General features: G+C 39.8%; 2 protein-coding genes and 1 pseudogene across 5 annotated transcripts in view; 1 reads left to right on the top strand and 2 right to left on the bottom strand.

The window, feature by feature from the left end:
* Nucleotides 1-256: 256 nt before the first annotated feature.
* Nucleotides 257-15,136, bottom strand: SCO1 (synthesis of cytochrome C oxidase 1). The gene is made up of 6 exons (XM_019755269.2): nucleotides 14,528-15,136; nucleotides 13,996-14,086; nucleotides 11,065-11,262; nucleotides 10,194-10,286; nucleotides 6,403-6,518; nucleotides 257-1,188 (listed from the first exon to the last, which is right to left on the bottom strand). The coding sequence occupies exons 1-6, from the start codon at nucleotides 14,813-14,815 to the stop codon at nucleotides 1,054-1,056; spliced, it is 921 nt and encodes a 306-aa protein (XP_019610828.2). The 5' UTR covers nucleotides 14,816-15,136; the 3' UTR covers nucleotides 257-1,053.
* Nucleotides 14,871-20,448, top strand: part of ADPRM (ADP-ribose/CDP-alcohol diphosphatase, manganese dependent) — a 22,046-nt gene continuing 16,468 nt past the window's right edge. For 3 of the 4 annotated variants that reach the window (XR_002139482.2, XM_019755268.2, XM_019755266.2), the window contains exons 1-2: nucleotides 14,871-14,976; nucleotides 18,758-18,834. The gene's annotated coding sequence lies outside the window, so the exon portion shown is untranslated. The remainder of the gene's footprint in view (nucleotides 14,977-18,757; nucleotides 18,835-20,448) is intronic. The other variant, XM_019755267.2, reaches the window with a different exon arrangement.
* LOC109460160 (cell division cycle-associated protein 3) lies at nucleotides 18,595-19,438 on the bottom strand (annotated as a pseudogene).

The following is a 20,448-nucleotide window of genomic DNA, read 5'->3' as shown; positions in this document are numbered from 1 at the left end:
TCCTCACAAAATTTTCTCAAGGCATGGTTCCCAGGCCAGGCCACCAGCATCTGAGACACTTGGAGTGTCTGTTAAGAATGCAGGTCTCTGCACCCTACCCCAAATTCAGTGAATGCAGTTCCCAGCCTAGGAACCTGCACTTTAACAAGCACCCACCTACCCACCCACTTGGCTCTGTGGGTCTCTGCCCTGAGAGCTGTGTGCTGCCATCGAGGCACTCCCTCTTCCCCCAGTAGAAAGGTCATGCTTGTTCAAGTTACAAAACTGAACACACGTTTATTTCACACACAGTACAATCCAGCATAGGCAGAAAATCACTCTGTACCACACTCATGATCAACATCCTCCTTTCATTTTGGTATGTCATTGCAAACCTGGCACCTCATTCGGCTAAAAATCACGTAGAAGATCCCTAGGGAAACTAATCTAATGGCTTTCTTCAAACAATAGATTTCCTCTTCATTAGTCAAATCAGCACTTGCTGACAGGGGAATGCAACGCAAGCCTCACAGTGATATTCCTCAACCAGGAAGACTACACTTACGCTTTCAAGTATAAAGATTAACTTTGAATGGCAGAGAGCCTGATTTGACTGTTATCAGCCACCAAGAACTCGAAGGGGGAAGCAACAGCATTATGGAAACTGCATTCTTCCTGGAAACTCAGTCCCACAACCTGTATGAGCAAGGGTCCCAGACACTGGCGAGGCAGCAACGGTGATCAGAGGGTGTGCTCACATGTGGACACACCGCAGCTGGGTCTCTCCTGGCTGTGTCCTTCCCTGAGGTCCATCCCCCTGGCTGCACATTAACTTGGTCCTCTGGTCTGGCGGTGGCTATTTGGGAGGCTTTGGATTGTAACCGTTACCGTTCCAAGAATCTATGTCGGCCGATCCCCAGGGTAACATGTCCAGTCCAAAATATAGATGTTCTCACGGTCTGAAGGCCATTCTGTAGGTTGCACATATGCATATGTATATATGTTGGCTCCTATGGGAGACAAAGCTTCCTTCCTCTTTAGCAAGCGAACACTGCGCTGGCAACGCTGCTTTGGCTACCTCTTTTTCCTGTGTGCCCTCATGTGTGCAGCAATTGAACCAGCTATTTCTGCATTCTTCTTGTTCTGGCCAAAATAATCTAGAAACTCACCATCTGGCCCAATCAAGTACATTATTATTGTATGATCCACCTGCAGAGAAAAGGGGGAGAGGGGTGACAAAAAGATTACCAAAATAAGCTGCTTATTTTACAGAATAAATGTCGCAGGATGAGAGAACTTCACATTAATGCTTAAATAACCTTGGTGGCACCTATTATTTATGGAATGGGCCTAAGCCCTTCATAGGAAATTCACAGTGACAAATTATCTAAAATTTTTTGTGTTCCAGAAATCTGCACTGACTCCTGCTTGAGACATCAACTAGAATTTGGATTTGTTTTGGTTCAATCCTTAACAACACATTCTCTGAGAAAAGAATTCACTTCTAAGAAACGGCTACCACGGGCCTTCATAAAAGTCAATGCTGTGGGACAACAATGTGTGCTTGCAAAGAGCTTATGTTTACGTGAAGAATGCGTCATCTGACCCCTTAACCGTATTATACAGAGATAGCACATGGAATGAAAGGTGTTGGGAAAAAAGCACTTTCTTTAATAAGTTCTTGGGGATATTTTGGGTTCCTTTGTCTTAGGAAGAACTGGTTGTCATTCATTACCACCTAAATTCTGCTTACCAAGTTTTAGGAGAAGAAATCAGAAAACTACTAAATATGTATTTATAAATTCTAACGCAGTATTCAGTCCTAATATCAGTGATTCAAATGGAAACATGAAAACAAGTGTTTTTTTCCCCTAGGACATTTTTATATTACACTGAACAACCTATCTGATGTAAATCACCTGGAATCTCCTGAGGAGCCATAAATGTTCCACCTCAGGAATAATCTTAAATCCACTATCCATTTTCCTGGCAAAGTTCTTGAAACATTCGTAGCTCTAACTTAAATTTAGATTCGTCATCAGGATTTTTTTAGTTCTATGCTTCCACAAAACCCAATTTTAAATGAGCAGAAGACTTGGAATTTGGAGTCCTTGGAATTTACTGCAGGCTTGATTGCTATTTGGCAAGACTAGAAAAAGACGGGAATGTGATCACACATACCAAACTCAAGCCATAACCCAAATATACCCTAACACACATTATATGTCTGTGAGGTTATTGTTTTTTAATATACACACATTCATAAAGAGATAGCAAATGGAAAGAGCCACTTGCCCACTCACACAAGGAAAGAATGTACACCAAGAGAGCTCAAACAGCTGCTGATTTCATGTGTTTTGGAACAATTTACTGCAGGAGTAGGACAGGGGATTTACGTCTCTCCACACATTTGAAACATGTAAGTCAGAATTAGGTCTCTAGTTCACTCTTCAAACCTTACCCTGTAGCTTACACCTCTCTTTCTTCCTATTCCTTCCATTTCTCTATTCTCTCTCTCTCTCCCTTAAAAAATATAATTGCAGTGCATTGGACTTATTTTATGAGTGTCCTTGATATAAATTACTTTCTAATACATAATAAAACTATTGTTCTATCCGTATCTGTCAAACTTTTCAATTGTCAAGTCTCAATGTCCATTTAGCTGTGAGCAGAGCAAATTGCCATCTGTTTCTAACAAAGAGAACTTAAAAGTTCTAGTAGTTCCTGGTAGAGAAAAAGAACCAGCACTTATTGACAAGCTCTTTCACGTGCCATCTTAACCCAGGAGACACGTTCCATACTCCTCTACAACCGATAAACTAGGCTCGAGAGGGTAAGTTATAGAATTGGTAAGTGCCAGACCTAAGTTTAGAACTTAGATCTGTCCAATTTCAAAATCCACACTCTTTTCATATCACAATGTTGCCACTATCTCTACTGGAATTCTGCTGGAGGGTAACAACTCAGTTTTTCTAATATGCATTTACACACACACACACGTATATAACTTTTACTTTTTGAAAATATATGCTTACAAAAAAGAACAAAAGAATATGCATTAAACTCATATGCCTTCCAGACTCCCAGAGTCCTCAGTTCTCCTCAGAAGGAACCACTGCCGCCAGGTCCTTCTGTATCCTTCCAGAGAAATTCTCTGCATTTATTAGTGTATGTATATAGCCACTCATTTCTTTTATCATCTATCACCTATTTAAGTTTACACAGAAGTAAAAATACACTATACTTGTTTTCTCATTTAACGATATTTTGGACATTGTTCTGTATCAGCACATATATAGTAGCCTTTTAAAAAATGGTTTGGTTTTCAGTTTTTTTGCAAACAATGCTGTAGGGTATCTCTGTAGGATAAATTCCCAAAAGTAGGACCTCTAACCTAAAAAGTATTCTACTTTAAATGTTGATAGATACTGACAAACTGCCCTCTGAAGAGGGTATTCCAATCAACAATGCATGAAACTGCCTGTCATTCCAAATTCATTCCAATAGTTCCTCTTTTCCCAAATTTGATTTTGACAATGTATTTCAAATTTTTTGACCTTTGCTGATCTAACAGGTGAAAAATAGCATCACGCTATACAATAGACATTTATTTTATTATGAGTGAAACCGAACATCTTTTCTTAGGTTTGAAAGCCACTTATATTCATTGTCAAAAGTAGTTTCTAGGTACTACTTACAAAGTAATGTAATATTTTACACACACACACACACACACACACACACACACACAGAGCAATGATGTCCACATTTAGCTTTCAGTGGGATCCTAAATGTTTGGCATACCCAGTTGACATATATTATGGCATCAATATAAGGATTCCACTAGCGTTCAAAACCCAGCTTACCTTTTTCTGCTGTTGAGATTAAGAAAATCTCATTCCATTATACCTCATTCTTTAAGCTACTTCCTCACTCCTTGCAGGTCCTTAAATCTTAACAGCAGTTCCCCATACCATCTTGTGGATGGTATGCGGAAACTCTGTGACCTCAAACGACAGAAGTCCTACTAATGAAAAACTGAGGAAGCTGGTGAGAGTCTCCCCCTATTGGTTGATTTAGCAAATGTATAGCAATGAACTCTGATTCTTATCAAAATGTCAAATTCTTACAGCAGTAGACAAGTATTTTTCAAAATAGGGTCTAGGATATATTCTAGAGGGTTCAAGAAGTCTCCATAAGATTTAAATATTTGCATTTCCATTTTTAATATTAAAAAAATTCATATTCTGGATTACCTTCACAGTAAAATCTCAGTGCCCAAACCTGTGTTTATGTTTATGATCTCACTGGCACCTAGCTATACACTACTGGTTACAGGCAGATAAGAAAAGGATGTATTCTTGCTGAGTCAAGACCAACCAATGTAGACTACATAATCAAAGGTTTCAAAGTATTTTAAGTTAAAAAATTGCAGGGGGGGGCAGTTGGCTCAGTGGTTAGAGCGCAGTGCTCATAACACCAAGGTTGCCAGTTTGATTCCCACATGTGCCAGTGAGTTGTACCCTCCACAACTAGATTGAAAACGTCTTGACCTGGAGCTGAGCTGCACCCTCCACAACTAGATTGAAAAAACAACTTGACTTGGAGCTGATGGGTCCTGGAAAACCACACTGTTCCCCAATATTCACCAATAGAAATTTAAAAAAACATAAAACAAAAAATTGCAAGGGGCAGTTGATAGTATAGTTGGGTATCTGATAGTCCAACGCAAACCACATTCCTGTGGTGAGCAGTGCTTTGGTTTCAGCAAATATCTCTTGTTACTTTCACTGACTGTTTTAATTGAGTTTTATAGGTTGGTTGGTTTTATTTGTAAAATCTCTTTTTGACTTTAGAATCATGAGCTATAAGCACAAGACTAAGGAGTATCTAGTTTACAATTGTATATATTTAGACAACTTAATAAAATTCACTGAACACTGGAAGTCACACTGATTAGCTCACCTGCGCCTACTATCATCATAAGTTAAACTCAACACCAGGGCATGTAACTCTCTTTTATAGAAGAGTAAGTAACTTGGAAAAGTTTTTTCCATGGCTTCCTCTCTCGACTATTGCTCCCCTCTCCTCTTCTCTCATTCTTCTCATGCTGCTGGTGCAAGAAGAGGAAGCCACAGTACGGTGCTTCCACCTTCTTTAAACTTAGGGCTTACAGAAAAATGCTAATTTTTCTTGTTTTTTTCTCCTATGAACCCAAGTTTCCCTAAATGATTAAGCAGAACTGAAAAATAAGACTATGGTGTGTGGGCTTAAAGCAAAGGGACTGGAAGCCTGTTTCTAATTTAGGGCGTAGGCTACAGGGGCACACAATATGCTCCAGGTTCAAAGGTGATGGAGACATCACAGTGCGATGTAAAGAGACAAATCACCACAGTGAGATGTCCCTCTGCATATCGCTCTTGGGAACTGGCCATGGTGTAGCTGGCAGATCAATGATTCAAGGTGCTGGCTGTCTTTCTTTCTACAAAACCAGCTTTGTAGATGGAAAACCTCTTATTATTAATCACTTTGTCCAACCAACTTAACGGAGAAACCAAGGAATGACAACTGAGGAAAAAACTGAAACGATACTAAAATATAATACAATGTCAACTCTTAATGTGATGGGAAAGAATGTCCATATTAAGAAGGAAACTGGACAGGGCAATGCTTATGGTCTTTGTTGGTGCTTCACTGTGAAACCACTGATAAGAAAAGGAACAAAGCAACTTGGGCCTTAGCCCAGGGCTCCTGGGGGCAGTGCTGATGAACGTAAAGACAACTCTTTAATGTATGAGCTACAGAAGTGCAGCTTAATGGAATTTGTTCTTTATCATTAAAAAGCGTATCTTAAACACCTAGTTATGCAAAGTATATAGTTGATGTGAAAAACACATCTTATTGAAATGAAAGTCTTTCTGCCTATGCTTTCTTTCATCTCTTCTCTTGCTTTTCAGAATTCTTACTCATTCAACCCACAATGCAGTTTCCTGTGGCCTAACACTGCTTCTCAAAAGAAGCATATTTCTTACACCTTTTCAGTAGGCACACAGGGAGAACCAATATAATGTTTATAAACTAAAATAAGCTTTGCCCCCAAACAACGCTTCTCTTTATTTCCTGGTAGCCAATATTATGTTCTATTGATTCTAAGACACCACTGATTTTATAGTGCCCTCTAATTTTATGTGTCACTACAAAAGAAAAACAGGCAATGAAATGATGAGAACAGTGAATATAAATTAAACAAGCACCCTCAAAAAAATTATACTGCTACTATACTTTTAAATATTCCTAATTCCTAAGGAATTTGTAATAACCTTAGGTTTTCTTTCATCTCTAAACCCAGTTGTCACTTAAAGCTCTACGACTGTCTGGGACCTGGGAGCTGGCCCAAGGGTTGAGAACCAAGTGTTTACTTACTATGTAATCCTCATCTTCATCCTTGGGGCCAGGGCTATAATACACTCGGTAAGCTCTGGCCACTTGATCAATCTCTTCTTTTGTGCCCGTCAAGCCAACCAGTTTGGGAGAAAATTCTAAACGAAAAATGAGAAGTATGCAAAACAACCATTCCACCTCAAAAAACAGTATTAGTTATAAAGCAGCCCTATTGCCACTTTCTCCCTGAGTCCCTAAACATTGCCTTATGTATCAAAGGAAAAGAAATTCACACAAGAACAAATGAAAATTCCCCTTTGTAATATATGTCACATTGAAATTAAACTGGAAATCAGTAACAGAAAAATATCTGGAAAATCCCAAAATACTAGAGATTAAACACACTTCTAAATAACACATGGACCAAAAAGGAAACCTCAAGAGAATGTAAAAAGTACTTTGAAATATGAAAATGCAAATACAACTCATCAAAATTTGTGGGATGCAGCAAAAGCAGTGCTTAAGAGGGAAATTTATAGCATTGAATGCACATATTAGAAAACAAAAAACAAACAAAGAAACAAAAACTCAGACACAGACAATAGTTTAATGGTTACCAGAGGCTAAGGGGGGAGCGGGGTGGTAGATGAGAGTAAAAGGGATCAAATATATGGTGATGGAAGGAGAACTGACTCTGGGTGGTGAACATACAACGTGATATACAGATGATGTATTACAGAATTGTACACCTGAAAACGATGTAACTTTACTAACCATTGTCACCCTAATAAACTTTAATTTTAAAAAATTTTAAAAAAAGAAAACAAGAAAGATCTGAAATCAATAATATAAGTTTCCACCTCAGGAAACTAAAAAAGAGCAAATTAAATCCAAAGTAAGGAGAAGAATAGAATTAGAGCAGAAATCAATGAAATTGAAAACAGGACATTAATAGAGAAGATCAATGAAACCAGCAGTTGGTTCTTTGTAATCTATCATGTAAACCTTTCATAACTATCTAGTAGAGATCTGGAGGGAATATATTCTATTATTTAAATCTCATTTTCTATTAATTTAGTTGTTTTTAATTACTTAATGTAGTTCTGGGATATGCTGAAATTTAAAGATATTACTATGGGTTAAGCACTATAGTTTTTCACTGCATCATGAGAAAAAAGTTTGCTTCATAATTAGTTCATACCAGGTCAAAATATCTGTATCTCAGTTTCCAGCAAATAATCTCATTACATGTATTTGCTGTTAAGCTTTTGGAATTTATGTAAGTAAGCTGGTGAGTCACTTAAAACACCTGGAGTCATCAGACTACTGAGATGAGAGTCCAACATTTAACAGCGGTACTTTCTTCCAAAGGTAGAGAAAGTCTATTTTCAAGCCTTGGACTAATTCATTCAAAATTGAAAAATTGTTCAGGTACTGAGAAAGATGGTTGGTCTTTCTTTTCCATTCCATGAGTAAATGAAGAGAGAGGTGAATTAAGCCCGAATTATTTGCACATCCAAAGCGCTTTAACAAATTGAAATGCAATAAAGTTTTTAAGTACCAACTTATCACTTTAAAATCCCTCCAAAATGTAATTAATAATGATTATGTTATCAATCACTATACACAGGTGCTGTTGAAGAATATGACGATAAGGTTTCAGTATTTTACTTAGACACAGTAACTCAGGTGTCTATTCATCTGGGGATATTTATAGTTTGGTTAATGTGTGATGAAAAATGATTGCCAATATAACGCACATTTAAATTGGAAATCATTCGTCATCTAATGAGTTGTACCTTCCTTTTATTGCTTTAGGAAAGAACTATGCTCTTGCCCAAATTTCTGACAAACCTGCAAACTGTGGATATAAATTCTGCTTATATATACTAAAAACTCTAAAACTTCAAGGAGAAGACATATACCTTTGTAACCGTGGGTTGTACAAATATATCTTACATACACAACCAAAAGAATTATGTATACAAGAACAAACTTATAAACTGGATTTCATCAAAATGGAAAACTGTTCTTCAAGACATGGCTAAAATGACAAGCCATAGAGTGGGAGAAAATACTGGCAAATCATACACCTGATAAAACTTACAACAGGAACATAAATAATAGCAAATAAACGGCCCCCATTAAGTGGGCAAAAGATGTGAGGAGACAGCAACATGAAAATAGTACGCAAACAGCAGAATGAAAAGATGCTTAATATTAGGGAAACGCATATTAAAACTACAATGAGGTACCACCAAATACCTACTGAAGTGACTAAAATTAAAAAGACTAACCATATCAAGTGTGGCAAGGATATGGAGGAGGAGCTGGAACGCTCATACACTGCTAGTAGGAAAGTAAAAATGCACCTGCACTTTGGAAAAATGTTTGTCAGTTTCTTAAAAGTGAAACATACACCTCCCATATGGTCCAGCCACTGCACTCCTAGGTATTTACTCGAGAGAAATGAAAGCATGTGTCCATACAAAGACTTGTATGTGAATGCTCTTAGCAGCTTTATTTGCAATAGCCAAAAACTGGAAAAAACTTCAATGTCCATCAGTGGACTGCTACTCAGCAATAAAGATGAATGAACTAGTGATACATGCTACAACACGGATGAATCTCAAAATAACTATGCTGAGAAAAGCCATTCAAAAAAAGAGTACATACTCATCAATTCTATTTACATAAACGTCTAGAAAATGCAGAGTAATTTATCTTGACAGTAAGCAGATCAGTGGTTGCCTGAAGACAGGTGGTGGGTGAACAGGAGGGGCAAGAAGGAGGGATTAGCAAGGGCACAGGGAAACTGTTAGGGGTGATGGGTATTTTCACTTCTGATTGTGGTGATGGTTTCACAAGTACATACATATGTCAAAAGGTAACAAATTGTACACTTTAAATACTTACACTTGATGTGGATTATATTGCAATAAATGTTACATAAAATATATAGCAGGTCTTCCAAAAAACACATTTTTAAAATAATCTCAAAGTTTTAGAGGATATGTGCATTAGAATGTGTCATAATAAAAATATAAAACTATTCATTAGTCTTTCTCACCAGTAGCTTAAATCAATTTCACCATGATTAAAATTTAAATCCCTGCTTTTTAAGCACCACTTTCTGCACACTAGTATGAGAACAACAAAACCTGTCTGATCAGATTTTTATTCTCATCACGTGTTCAGCTGAAAAAACTTGAATTTGGACAAATTAAGCAACTTGCCCAACCTCATAAGAACCTAAGTATTCACCCTTAATTCTATCAAAATTTAGTCTTTAAAAGTACCTTCTAACAGGTTTTAACCTGCATGTTGAGAGGTTTGAATTGAAGTTCTTTCATTAAGTTATGTGTTTCTGTCACAATGAATGTTTTGGATCTATAAAATACATGCTATGTGTTCAAAATGTGTTTACATATAATAATTCATTTTAATTTCCCAATGTCAGCACTCCCAGAATGTACGTTTGTCTTAATTTGACAAAGGAGAGAATGAAGTACAGAGTTGGAATTACAAGTGATGTGTCTTTACTCTCAATTCAAGGCTCTGTTAACTTGGTTGCTATATGAAGGCCAAGTTCAATTCCTCCTCTGTGACAAAATAAAAGAGCCCTGCACTAGGAATTGAGAAATCTAATTTGTTTCTTATTTACTTACTAGCCATAGTCACAACTCTGAGCCTCATCTTTTTATTTACTGGTAAAATTGGTGATAATACCATTTGTCCTCCGTATTTCACAAGGCATTGTAAGGTTCTAATGAACTTATCTTTCAAAAACTGCAAGAGCTAAATAGATGCCAAGTATTATAAATGAAACATACCTTTCACATAATTTGCAATGGCTTCTTTTGTGTCCCTCTCTGGGTCAATAGTGATGAAAAGCGGAGTTAAATTTGGCAGACTTGGAATACTATCTGAAAGAAAGTTCTCGTTAGTCAGTATTCACACCCAAAGGGAAAAGACAAAGAAAACCAGCAATTACAGTCCAGTGCAGTGAGTGCCACAGCAAGGTGTTAAGGAAACATAGAGGCACATCAAACACTGATGCTACATGATGGGGAAGGGAATGGGACGGCCTTTGGAGGAGCAGATCCATTATACCATCTGTGGTAGAATCATACGTATCCTACCAAACACCGGCAGCACTGCAGGCATGCTGGTACCTGGACCAACTCTCTAGGTATCCTGTGTCCTAATCCAATAAACGAGTACTTGGAAGGGTTTCCCCCCCCCACCATACCTCAAGGGCAAGGTACACTATTCATAAGGACTGAATATTTTGGAACAATTCATTTTAAGAAGGATGTACCCTGCCTTCTCATTGGTACTAATGAATGCCCCCGACTGCGCATCGCAGATCACACCCCAGATTTTCTAGTCTAACCGTCAGTCACCAGGAAAAGGCAACGGCAGTGTCAGTGATGGAAGGCCACAATAAAGGAAGAAACACAAAGCAGAGTTAAGGGAGACCCAGACCAGTGACATTCTTGAGCAACCTGTTTTAGCATCACAAACTTCCTTTGCTGGAAAATAAGGTCACAGGATTCAAAGCACCAAAACCTAATGCTGAGATTTTATGTTCTCACAAACCACTTAACTGCAACCCTCCACCTGATAGTAAAAATGTGAAAATTGTAGTTAACATTAAAGATATTAAGTAAACATATACTTTTATAGTGATGGCTTTCTTACCTATTTCATCCACGACGTGAATCATTTTTTCTAGTTCTTCTGGACAGATATCGGGACAATGAGTGAAACCAAAATAAATCAATACCCACTGACCCAGGTAGTCTTTATCAGTTTTGGGTTCTCCAGTATGAGTTATGAGGGAAAATGGCCCCCCAAGTAAAGGTTTTCCAATGCTTCGCTGCCGTTCCTTCTCCAGCTCTTAGAGACACAAACACAAACATCAAAAAAAAAAAAAAGTCAATCTAATCACAGGTACTCAAATGCCTGATATATGGTCCGTATTATACTCATGACTGTGTGGGCATAAAATGTAGAATATTCTCAGTTTTGAAGAAGCTTAAAAAATCTTGTAAGAAAAATAAACATAAAACAAAATCAAATTAAGTGCTCTGGTATGTAGTAAGGACTATAAGAAACTGGTAAAAATATTCCTTCCTCTTCTGGAATAAGTCATACCATCAAGCCAACAAGTGTGCCATAATATGGTTGGGGGGCGGGGCACAGCAGTGCAGAACATGTAGGCCCACGTGGGCAGGTGGGGTGGCCTGGCACTAGAAGTCTGAGTGTGCTGGAGGCAGTGGCACAGGGAAGGGACAGCAGTGATGAGATCTTAGTTACTTACTATGAATTGATCAAATATGTAAATATATTAGGGATAAGAGTTATAAATGGAAAAGGAGTCAAAATGATGGAAACAGAAAACTAGAATGAACCTTGCAGTATAGGAATTATGGTGTGAATTTATGGTTTCTATATAAATATCTAGATGTAAATATATATGTATATATACATATAGAGAGAGAGCCATCTCTCTCTATATATATATCTTTATTTCTATATCTAATCTGTATCTATATTTATACATCTTTCCTAGCTCTGCCTACTGAGAGGAGCTAGGAGCAGACACACCCTAGTAACAATGAGCTCATATCCTGACTTTTAAATATCATCCTCCACTAAAATGAAACAGGGCTTTTTAGAGGAATGGCTGATGTCACGGCTGGGGCACAGAAAGACCAAGATAAGCCTGGCACATCTTGTTATGCCTGAACTAAGGGAGAACTCAAAGAATATTGGAGACATGTCAAAAGGAAAACAGAAGCCTGGTCAAAGGGGCTCCCATTGGCCAATCTGGGATAATTCGAACATTAAAATAAAGAGAATAACAAATTACAATTCACTGGATATATAGGAAATCGTAAGTCCACACTGATAGAAATAAAGTGTCTGATAGGGAACAGAATATTACGTGATACAAATAAAGTATTTGATAGGGAACAGAATATTACGTGATACAAATAAAGTATTTGATAGGGAACAGAATATTTACGTGAGTAAATAATACAGAATATTTACATTATTTAAATATTCATCACAAAATACATATTAATTCCATTTTTGGTAGAGAAGCCTGACATGACAGACACTACCTTAATCACTGAACATTATCAGTAATGGGACAAACCAAAATAATGTGGCACCTGACTAGGTACAGTGGGAACACAGCATCATTTTTGTGATATTCCTGCCAAAAGTACATGACCTAAATTTAATCATGAGGAAACATCAGACAAACCAAAACTATGGGACCTTCCACAAAATGACTGGCCTGTAATCTTCAAAGCTGTCAAGGTCATGATAGACAGATAAAGAATGGAAAGCAGTTACACATGTAGATTGAAGGAGTCTAAAGAGGTAACAACTAGGTATGAGGTGTGGTTCTGAACTGGATCGTGAATGAGGTCTGAAGATTGCAGTCTTAATTTTCTGATTTTGATGGTTGAATTGTGATTATGTTGGAGAACGTCCTTATTTGTAGGAAATATATAATAGTACTTGGAGATGGTGAGGCATCATGTCACCAAATACTCTCAAATGTTTTAGGAACACTTGCAAAATTGTTTCATAATACATTTTTAAATAAAAAAGTTATTAATTCCAAGTGAAATTCCAAACTAAGTCAAAAGAAGCTTGCATTTTCTAGGAGTGTCTCTACCACCTTCCTAGTTTTTAGTTTTGTTTCATTGTGAAAGGAACTTAATTGTTCATCAGAATATAAAAATCACATCAATAAAACACAACTTGTTATACAAAAGAGGTTCTAAAGCCTATGAATTCTCATTCCCAGATTTAAACATTATCCTTTGTATAATAACACCAAAAGAGATTCTAAAGTAAAGAAAGCAAAACAGATTTAAGTGTTACTTTAAAGATTTACTGGAAACTTCTAAACAAATCTTCAAAGTCCTGGAATATTCGCTAAAATATAAAATTCCTGTAAATAATTTCTAAACACTTCAAGTGTATATCCAGAGCAGTTCCTAGCATTCCAGACCAGGTTCTTTCTCTTTCTCTGTCTTCCATGGTCAGCCTCTATCCTTTCCCTGTGCTGATACTTAGCGATTTGCAGTGGGTTGAGCCTTCCTTTGGCCCTCAGAGCACCCTGAACTTTCCTCTGGCCTGGCAGAACCGCATCCAGTAAAATCCTTTACTTCTGTGTCTGTCTCCCTATCACGTGGCACCTCAATGGCTGGATTGCATCTTAATCATCTTTAAACCCTCTGAACTTCATACTACCCACATTCGAATCTGTCCTACTGTAAGTCTTTTCATATTGTTAGACAGTGGTATCCTAGGACAGATAAATGGCAATGGAAAAACAGGTGACATACAAACAAAGTTTGTACTTTAGTGAGTACTACTGTACTAGTTTTAATTTCTTAGTTTTGATAAATGAGGCATGGCTACATAAGATGTTAACATCAGGGGAAGCTAAGTGAAAGGTATATAGGAACTTTCTATGCTGTTTCCAACTCTTCTGTAAACCTGAAATTATTTCAAGATTAAAAAGTTTAAAAACAACAACAAAAAGATGCCAGTCCATCGCCAGGGAGAATGTTATTCAGAGCTGACCAGATGATATCTACTTACTCTCTGTCTTTTCTTTCTTGAAGTACTTCATTCCAGCCAATAAAGCTCCTCCAATAGCAAATGTGACTGCTAAAGACTTCCAGGAAACAGGCTACCGGGGCAGAGATTTCAAAAATAAAAATACTAATTAAGATGCAGACATTTAATCACACTAAATTTATTACAGTTTTTAACATACATACTCACAGGCTTTGATCTTGTTAAATGCACAGCATGTGTGCATGTTACTTTGGGATGACAAAATACTGAAACTTATTCTTTGGCGCAAAAACTAACTCAAATCCAAGCTCGAGTATGTATTTAACCGCGTGGAGAGAGTGTTGGCTAACGAGTTCTCTCTTCAGGCAGAAACTACCGGCAAACCAAGAGAAACGCGGGATGAGAGTCTGTGACCCAGGTAAGCTGTTTGAGTTTCGGACAATGTCAGGCTAGGCTGACTGGTTTCTGAGGTTATGACCAAGAGGCACGGGAAGACCACAGGGCTGTCTGACAGCTGCGACGAGGAAAGCAAGTGCTCCAGGTGTGCACTCACCCCGGGCTGCGAGGGGCGCGTGGGGTCTCCGCGGCCCTTCGACTCGGGTCCTGACGTCCCCGGGGGCGGCGGCATCGCAGTGCTGAGGGGCCGGCTTCCCAGGCAGCTGCAGACGAACCCCGAGGCCCGCCACTTCTCTCGTCGTGCGCAGAGTTGCCTCAACAAGACCCTCGCGGTCCCAGTCCCCTGTGCCTGGCCCCAAACACCGAGACCACGAGGTAGGAGAGGCCAAAGTTGACCACCCGGAAGCCGCATGATCCGGCCCGCTCTTAGTAACAGACCCGCCATAAGCTTAGGATACCGCGCCTCCTTTGACCCACCCTTCGACTTCCGGCGGCGTTTCCACTTCCTCCGGAAGTCAGAAGGAGCCGCTCTCTCCGCTCGTCTCGATGGTGGCGCGGTCGTCTAGCGTTTAGTCTGGCAGCCCCTCGCCTGCGAGTTGGCGCGCGGTAGGTGGTTCCTCGCGGTAGGAGGCGGGTGGGTCGGGGCTGGGCTGGGCGGGGGTGGGCAGCAGGGCCTGGAAGAGGGGGTTGCTTCGGGGTTCGGGCCTAAGCGGGGCCGTCCTGAGCGCTGGGGGCTCCCCGCTGCGCTAGGCATCCCCGGCCACGGAAGAGAAAACACCGCCCAGAGACCCGCGGGACCTAGCAACCCCAACCCCCACTCTCGTCGCCCTCTTCCTGTCTAGCGTGGAGGCCGGCCAAGTGGAATTATAAGGCTGTTGACCCCTTGGCCCCTCCCTCCAAGCCGACCCATTGCACTTGAAATAATTTGACTTTTGTTTTGATTGCTAATAAGGATAATTTGAGTAGTTAATAAGGCAAGGGCGAGTCAAGTGTGATTGAAGTGCCTGGCGCTCCCAGTTATTCTCAGGTTATACGTAATGTAACCTAATTATAAATAACCGCACAGTACGAAATAGTATATACTGCGTCGCGTCCATCCCTTAACTTAGTCTCCCTGGGCCCCAGTTCCTTAAAACGCTCTCGTTGACTCCCCTGCCCCCTTCAGTTGCGTGGTTTCAAGTTTGTTGATGAGTTCCTCATCTGGGGCTGCTTATTTTGTTTGGGTACAGCCCCATGTTAATAACCCTGAGAACATTCGGTGGTTTATTTTTCATTTCTAATGAAAGTTTAACTCGCATTTATTCTGTCTGCCTTTGTTTATGCCTCCATATCTGTGAACTTAACCCCTTCCCTCCCTACTTCCGTGGTAGAATTGCAAAATACAGAAAAAAGAAAAAACTCACTCTAATTGTATTCCTTAACTTTAGATCCCACTCCTGCGTGGCTTTTTTTTCAGTGGGCTTCCCTGAAAGCAGAAGTAACTCCTGCTCCGGTGGTGTGGGACTGAAGCATGGTATTTTCTGGGAGCTGGCGTAACTAGCCAAGTGTGCTCCTCTAATGCAGTCAAGTTGTAGTCGAGTATCACCCATGTTTCTTGATTCCGAAGTTGAACTGGAATTTCTGCTCAAAGGAAATGTTTGCTTAGCACTTCATATCATTTTTAATCAAACTAAATTTTCTGTCTTGGAGTTGCCTGTGTGTGGGCAGTAAGATTTTCTTTTTTCACCCTCTTACTTGTGTGTATTGCCCAGGGAGAAATTTTTTCTTCAAATTGACACAAAGACACAAAAGCACCTTGCTTATTCAGACAATGAGCATATAAAATTATTGTTCATTTTTTTGCTCAATTTGTAGGTTAATTGATCATACAACACACATTATATAAATTTGAGTTCAGTGGTGTTTTTAGCTGGTCTGTTCAATTTTGTTTGCCAGAATGATTCTTTTAATAGCTTGCTTTGTTGACCAGAGCAATTTTATGCAACTTCATCTTAAATTTATAATGTTAAAGAAATACTAGCTTCTAAAACAGTTGCTGACTCAAAGTAGGTGTTTTGTAACTATCCCGTGGATGGATTGCGAATAACACATAGGAGCCTGATTTCATGGACCCATGAAACTTGAGTGTTAAAAGATATGTACCTAAAACATCTAGTGTAAACTTATGACTTGTATTACTACTATTAAACCACCGAGATCCCCAAATGAGGTTTTTTTCCTTTCAATGTAGACACTTTTCTTGAAAGAGATAGGATGCATAATGTTTTATACTACATGTTCTATCATTAGCGACAAGGCTGATTACATTTTGTGTTTGACATAATGTTAGGCTGTTTTGACTAGGCCTAACTTTGTGTGACCTTCCTAGCACTAATATTTTTGCTTCATTTCCACTTCATACATCCACCCCATGTGCCTAGCCACCAATATTTCCTGCCTCAACTTTCCTGTTACTGTAATATTTAACACAGTTAAGTTTCAAGACCACCACCAACCCCCCCTTCTGTAGTCACCTATCCCATGGGCTCTACATGTAAAAACTATGCTCTCCCATCCTTCCCCTCAACCACTTCTGGCTTAGGCTTTGAGCATCTCTCTCTTGCGGTAGCTCCCCTTAACAGAGTCTCTCCCTACTAATTTCCGGATTTGTCACCGCCACCCCACCCCCTTTTTATCTTTGACAATAGTGTAAAGGAAATGTTCTTCTCAATATAGGGCTGTCATTCACAATTTCATTATAGATGCTTGAAGGCTTTCTATAAGGCATGTCAGCATTCTGCCAGTTTTAATTATTACAGAGTTTTATTAGTGTCATTTTGGAGCAAGTTTTCAGCAGTTAAGCATCCCTAGGTATTTCTTCCTAGTCTTAAAAATCATTGATGCGGCTCAGGTGGTTTTTACCAAATGCTGGCTGTTTATCCTGCATCATGACTTTCTGTACGCATTTTTGGAGAAAAACTTGCAAAGTTTTCTACACAATTCTGTTCTATAAAAAATTGTATCTTGAGGTTCACTAGGCAGATAACTTTTCAGATACATAATTAAAAAATAATATTCTTAACATACATATAGTGCTTTATTTATAATTTACAAAGTACCGTGTTTCCCTGAAAATAAGACCTAACCGGACAATCAGTTCTAATGCGTCTTTTGGAGCAAAAATTAATATAAGACCCAGAACTATATTATATTATATTACATTATATTATATCATATTAACCCGGTCTTATATTGTATGAGACCCTGTCTTATATTACATTAAAATAAGACCGGGTCTTATATTAATTTTTGCTCCTAAAAACACATTAGAGCTGATGGTCCGGCTAGATCTTATTTTTGGGCAAACATAGTAGATGACTGGATTATAACCTAGTTGAATCTCACAACCAGTGAGGATTGTTTTACTTTAGGAAAATCTGGAACTACAATTCAAGGTCTTCAATTTTAAAGCCTTCAACAGTTCATCATAATATCTCTTAACTAAATCTTAGAAAACTTACAATATAAATGGTGCAGGCAAAACTTTGAGAACAAAAACTTGCTATTTTCGTTTCTTTTCGAAAGCAAATTGTTTCCTTAGGTCTTCTAATTCTTCCAGACTTATTTTCTCTCAACTTTAGAATGCTTTTTTAAAAACTTCATTGACATTTAAAAACACACAAAAGTAGAGAGAATAAACCTCGTGTACCCATTACTAGCTTCAACAATTATTCTCTCCTTACTTACTCTTTGTGTGTATTTGGTGGAATAGGAGGATATTTTTAAAAAATTCCTTGGCATAAGAATGTTTATTAATTCTAAATCTCCCCACTGGAGATGTCCTTTTTTTTTCTTTTTTTTTTTTTTTAAAGCCACTTCCTTTAATGTACAAGAAACATATAAGACACAAAGAAAGCGCAAGAAAGCTCTCCGTTCCAGAGTTGGTAGTTTAGGGGGAATCGAAAATGAGCCTTTCCAGTCTTTCAGGGAAAGAAGGGGCAAGAGGACATAGAATACACTAGACCCCTGGTGAACCCAGGGCTGGGCCTGCACCTGGCCTCGTTCTCTACCACAGCTAAGTGCTGATTTTCCTTGTCATGGTGTTAGCCTTGCTCCCTTGCTTGTCCTCCAGTTCTCAGAGTCGTCCACTTCCCAGAATGGCCCCATCCTTTAGTTCTCTAACATTTTCACTCAGGAGAAGGTCACTTACCCTGCCGTGGTGTCAGAGACCCGGGGGAGTTGTCATCCTGCAGGATGGTGAGGAGAGATCACCCTACTGCCTTGCCGTTTTGTTTCCATTTGTTGCACTTAGAACCTGAAGATCGGGTTGTCTCAGGGTATCTCAAGGGCTTGTCTGAGCCCTGACTGGCCATAGGGGTTTCTGAGGGCTGTCCTGTTTCCTCCCCAGAAAACATCTGCTTGGAAGGGAGCTCATTCTGACTCCAAGGTGACATCCGTCCTCAAGGGAAAACTGGGTGCCCAGAGGTAAGTCCAGTTCAGAAGATGAAGGTGCCTCCAGGTGCAGAACAGGTTCTGGGGGAAGGTTCCATTTGGGGGCTTCCGTCTCACATATTTCACTCAGCTCTCTCACCCGTGGTTTGGGGGCTCTCTGCTGCTGGTCTTCATAGGTGTCCATGCAATGCCAAGGGTAGGAGAGCTGAGATCTGAGCCCTGGACCCTCCACCTGCTCCCTGCTGGTACATTTGGCTGTGGAGAGCTCTCCACCTGGATGGGAGTGCACAGGATGCTAGCACTAGGTGAACGCGGGTCTGCCACTCGTGCCAGATGCTTGTTGTGGGGGGGAGGCCACGCTGGAGTGACTAGGACGCTCTTGGATGAGGCAGGGCCCGGCCTGGGGCAAGGAGGGGATGCCTGTGAGAAGTTACTCAGGTCTCAGTCCCCACCGACCATGTCCGACCTCAGACTCCAGACCACCCAATCTTCCCAGTTCCCAGCTGAGGAACCTCCTGGCCGCTGGGCCAGAGGCCTCTGCAGGGGCAATGACTGGTGCGGCTGACTAGGTGGCTCATTCTGGGCCAGCCAGGCCCTCTCACTTACTCATTAATTTATTCAAATCACTTAACCAGGCCCCAACTCCACCTTTGGGTGCACAGCAACCCGAGACTCAGCTCCTGAAGCCCTGGAGATGTCTTTAGAGTTTTTGTTCTCTCTGCCCGCCAGGACCAACCTTTCTGAGCTCCCTGGAGTCTCCACGAGCCATAAAATAAAACTGAACTAGTCAGGAGAGTCAGTTCCCTGCCCACTTGGTTCTTTTTGTCCTGCCTTACTCACTTCTGATTTAATTGTCTTTCCTCGAGCGTGGCTTTGTCCTCCGCTCTTGCCTCTTGTCTTTCCCTTAACAGATCACAGTATGAATTCAAGTTTCTGTTTTTCAAAATAATTTCTTTAAGGACATTGCATGCTCCCTAGCCACAATCTTATTTTTAAAAGCTATGTGTATTCAGTATTTTGGATCTCTTTTCTACCCCAGAATACATACTGTTTTGAAGTGTGTGGCCCTTGGTGGTTTTTCTATGTTGCTTAACTTTTTCTTTAAAAAGTTGGCAAATCTTCGCATATCTATGAGAACTGTGTTCCAGTGGAAGGTGTGTCTGACAGGACTTTTGGAATCACATGACAGAAAATTTAGCGCTAATTCAATTTGGCTTTAAGCTCAAAGGACAACTTACTGGCTGATATAACTAAATGACCAAGAGCAGTCCTAGCAGGGACAGATTGATCTGGATATTCAGCTAATGTTCCCAGGAGTCTACATCTTCCCGTTAGTCAGGTTTGCTTCCTGAGGGTTGGGTTTCTTCTCAGTTAGCTTTTCCCCAGAATTCCAGTCTTATTAGCTTAGCAGAAGTACTTTTAATTGTTTTGCTAGTAGTTCTAGCAAAAGGCCTAGGGCTGACCCTTGGCGTGCTTAGGTTAGATGCGTACGCTTAACTGATCAGAGGGCAGCTGGGCTTTTAAAACAGGCCAGGCCTGGGTCATGTGTCTGCGCTTCTCGTAAACCACATGGAAAATGAGGAATAGTTGCGTAAAGAGGCATTGAGGTGCTGTTACCAGAAAAATAGAATGTGTGCTGTGTAGGTA

This window comes from Rhinolophus sinicus, linkage group LG15, assembly GCF_036562045.2.
Source record: "Rhinolophus sinicus isolate RSC01 linkage group LG15, ASM3656204v1, whole genome shotgun sequence".
Taxonomy (NCBI): domain Eukaryota; kingdom Metazoa; phylum Chordata; class Mammalia; order Chiroptera; family Rhinolophidae; genus Rhinolophus; species Rhinolophus sinicus.
This window is presented reverse-complemented; position numbering and strand designations above follow the sequence as displayed.

Coding starts and splice junctions, on each gene's coding strand:
- SCO1 (XM_019755269.2), bottom strand. CDS start 14,815: ATGGCGGGTCTGTTACTAAGAGCGGGCCGGATCATGCGGCTTCCGGGT. Junction 14,087..14,527: donor CGCGCCCCTCGCAGCCCGGG/GTGAGTGCACAC, acceptor CTGCCCCGGTAG/CCTGTTTCCTGGAAGTCTTT. Junction 11,263..13,995: donor CAAGAAAGAAAAGACAGAGA/GTAAGTAGATAT, acceptor TGTGTCTCTAAG/AGCTGGAGAAGGAACGGCAG.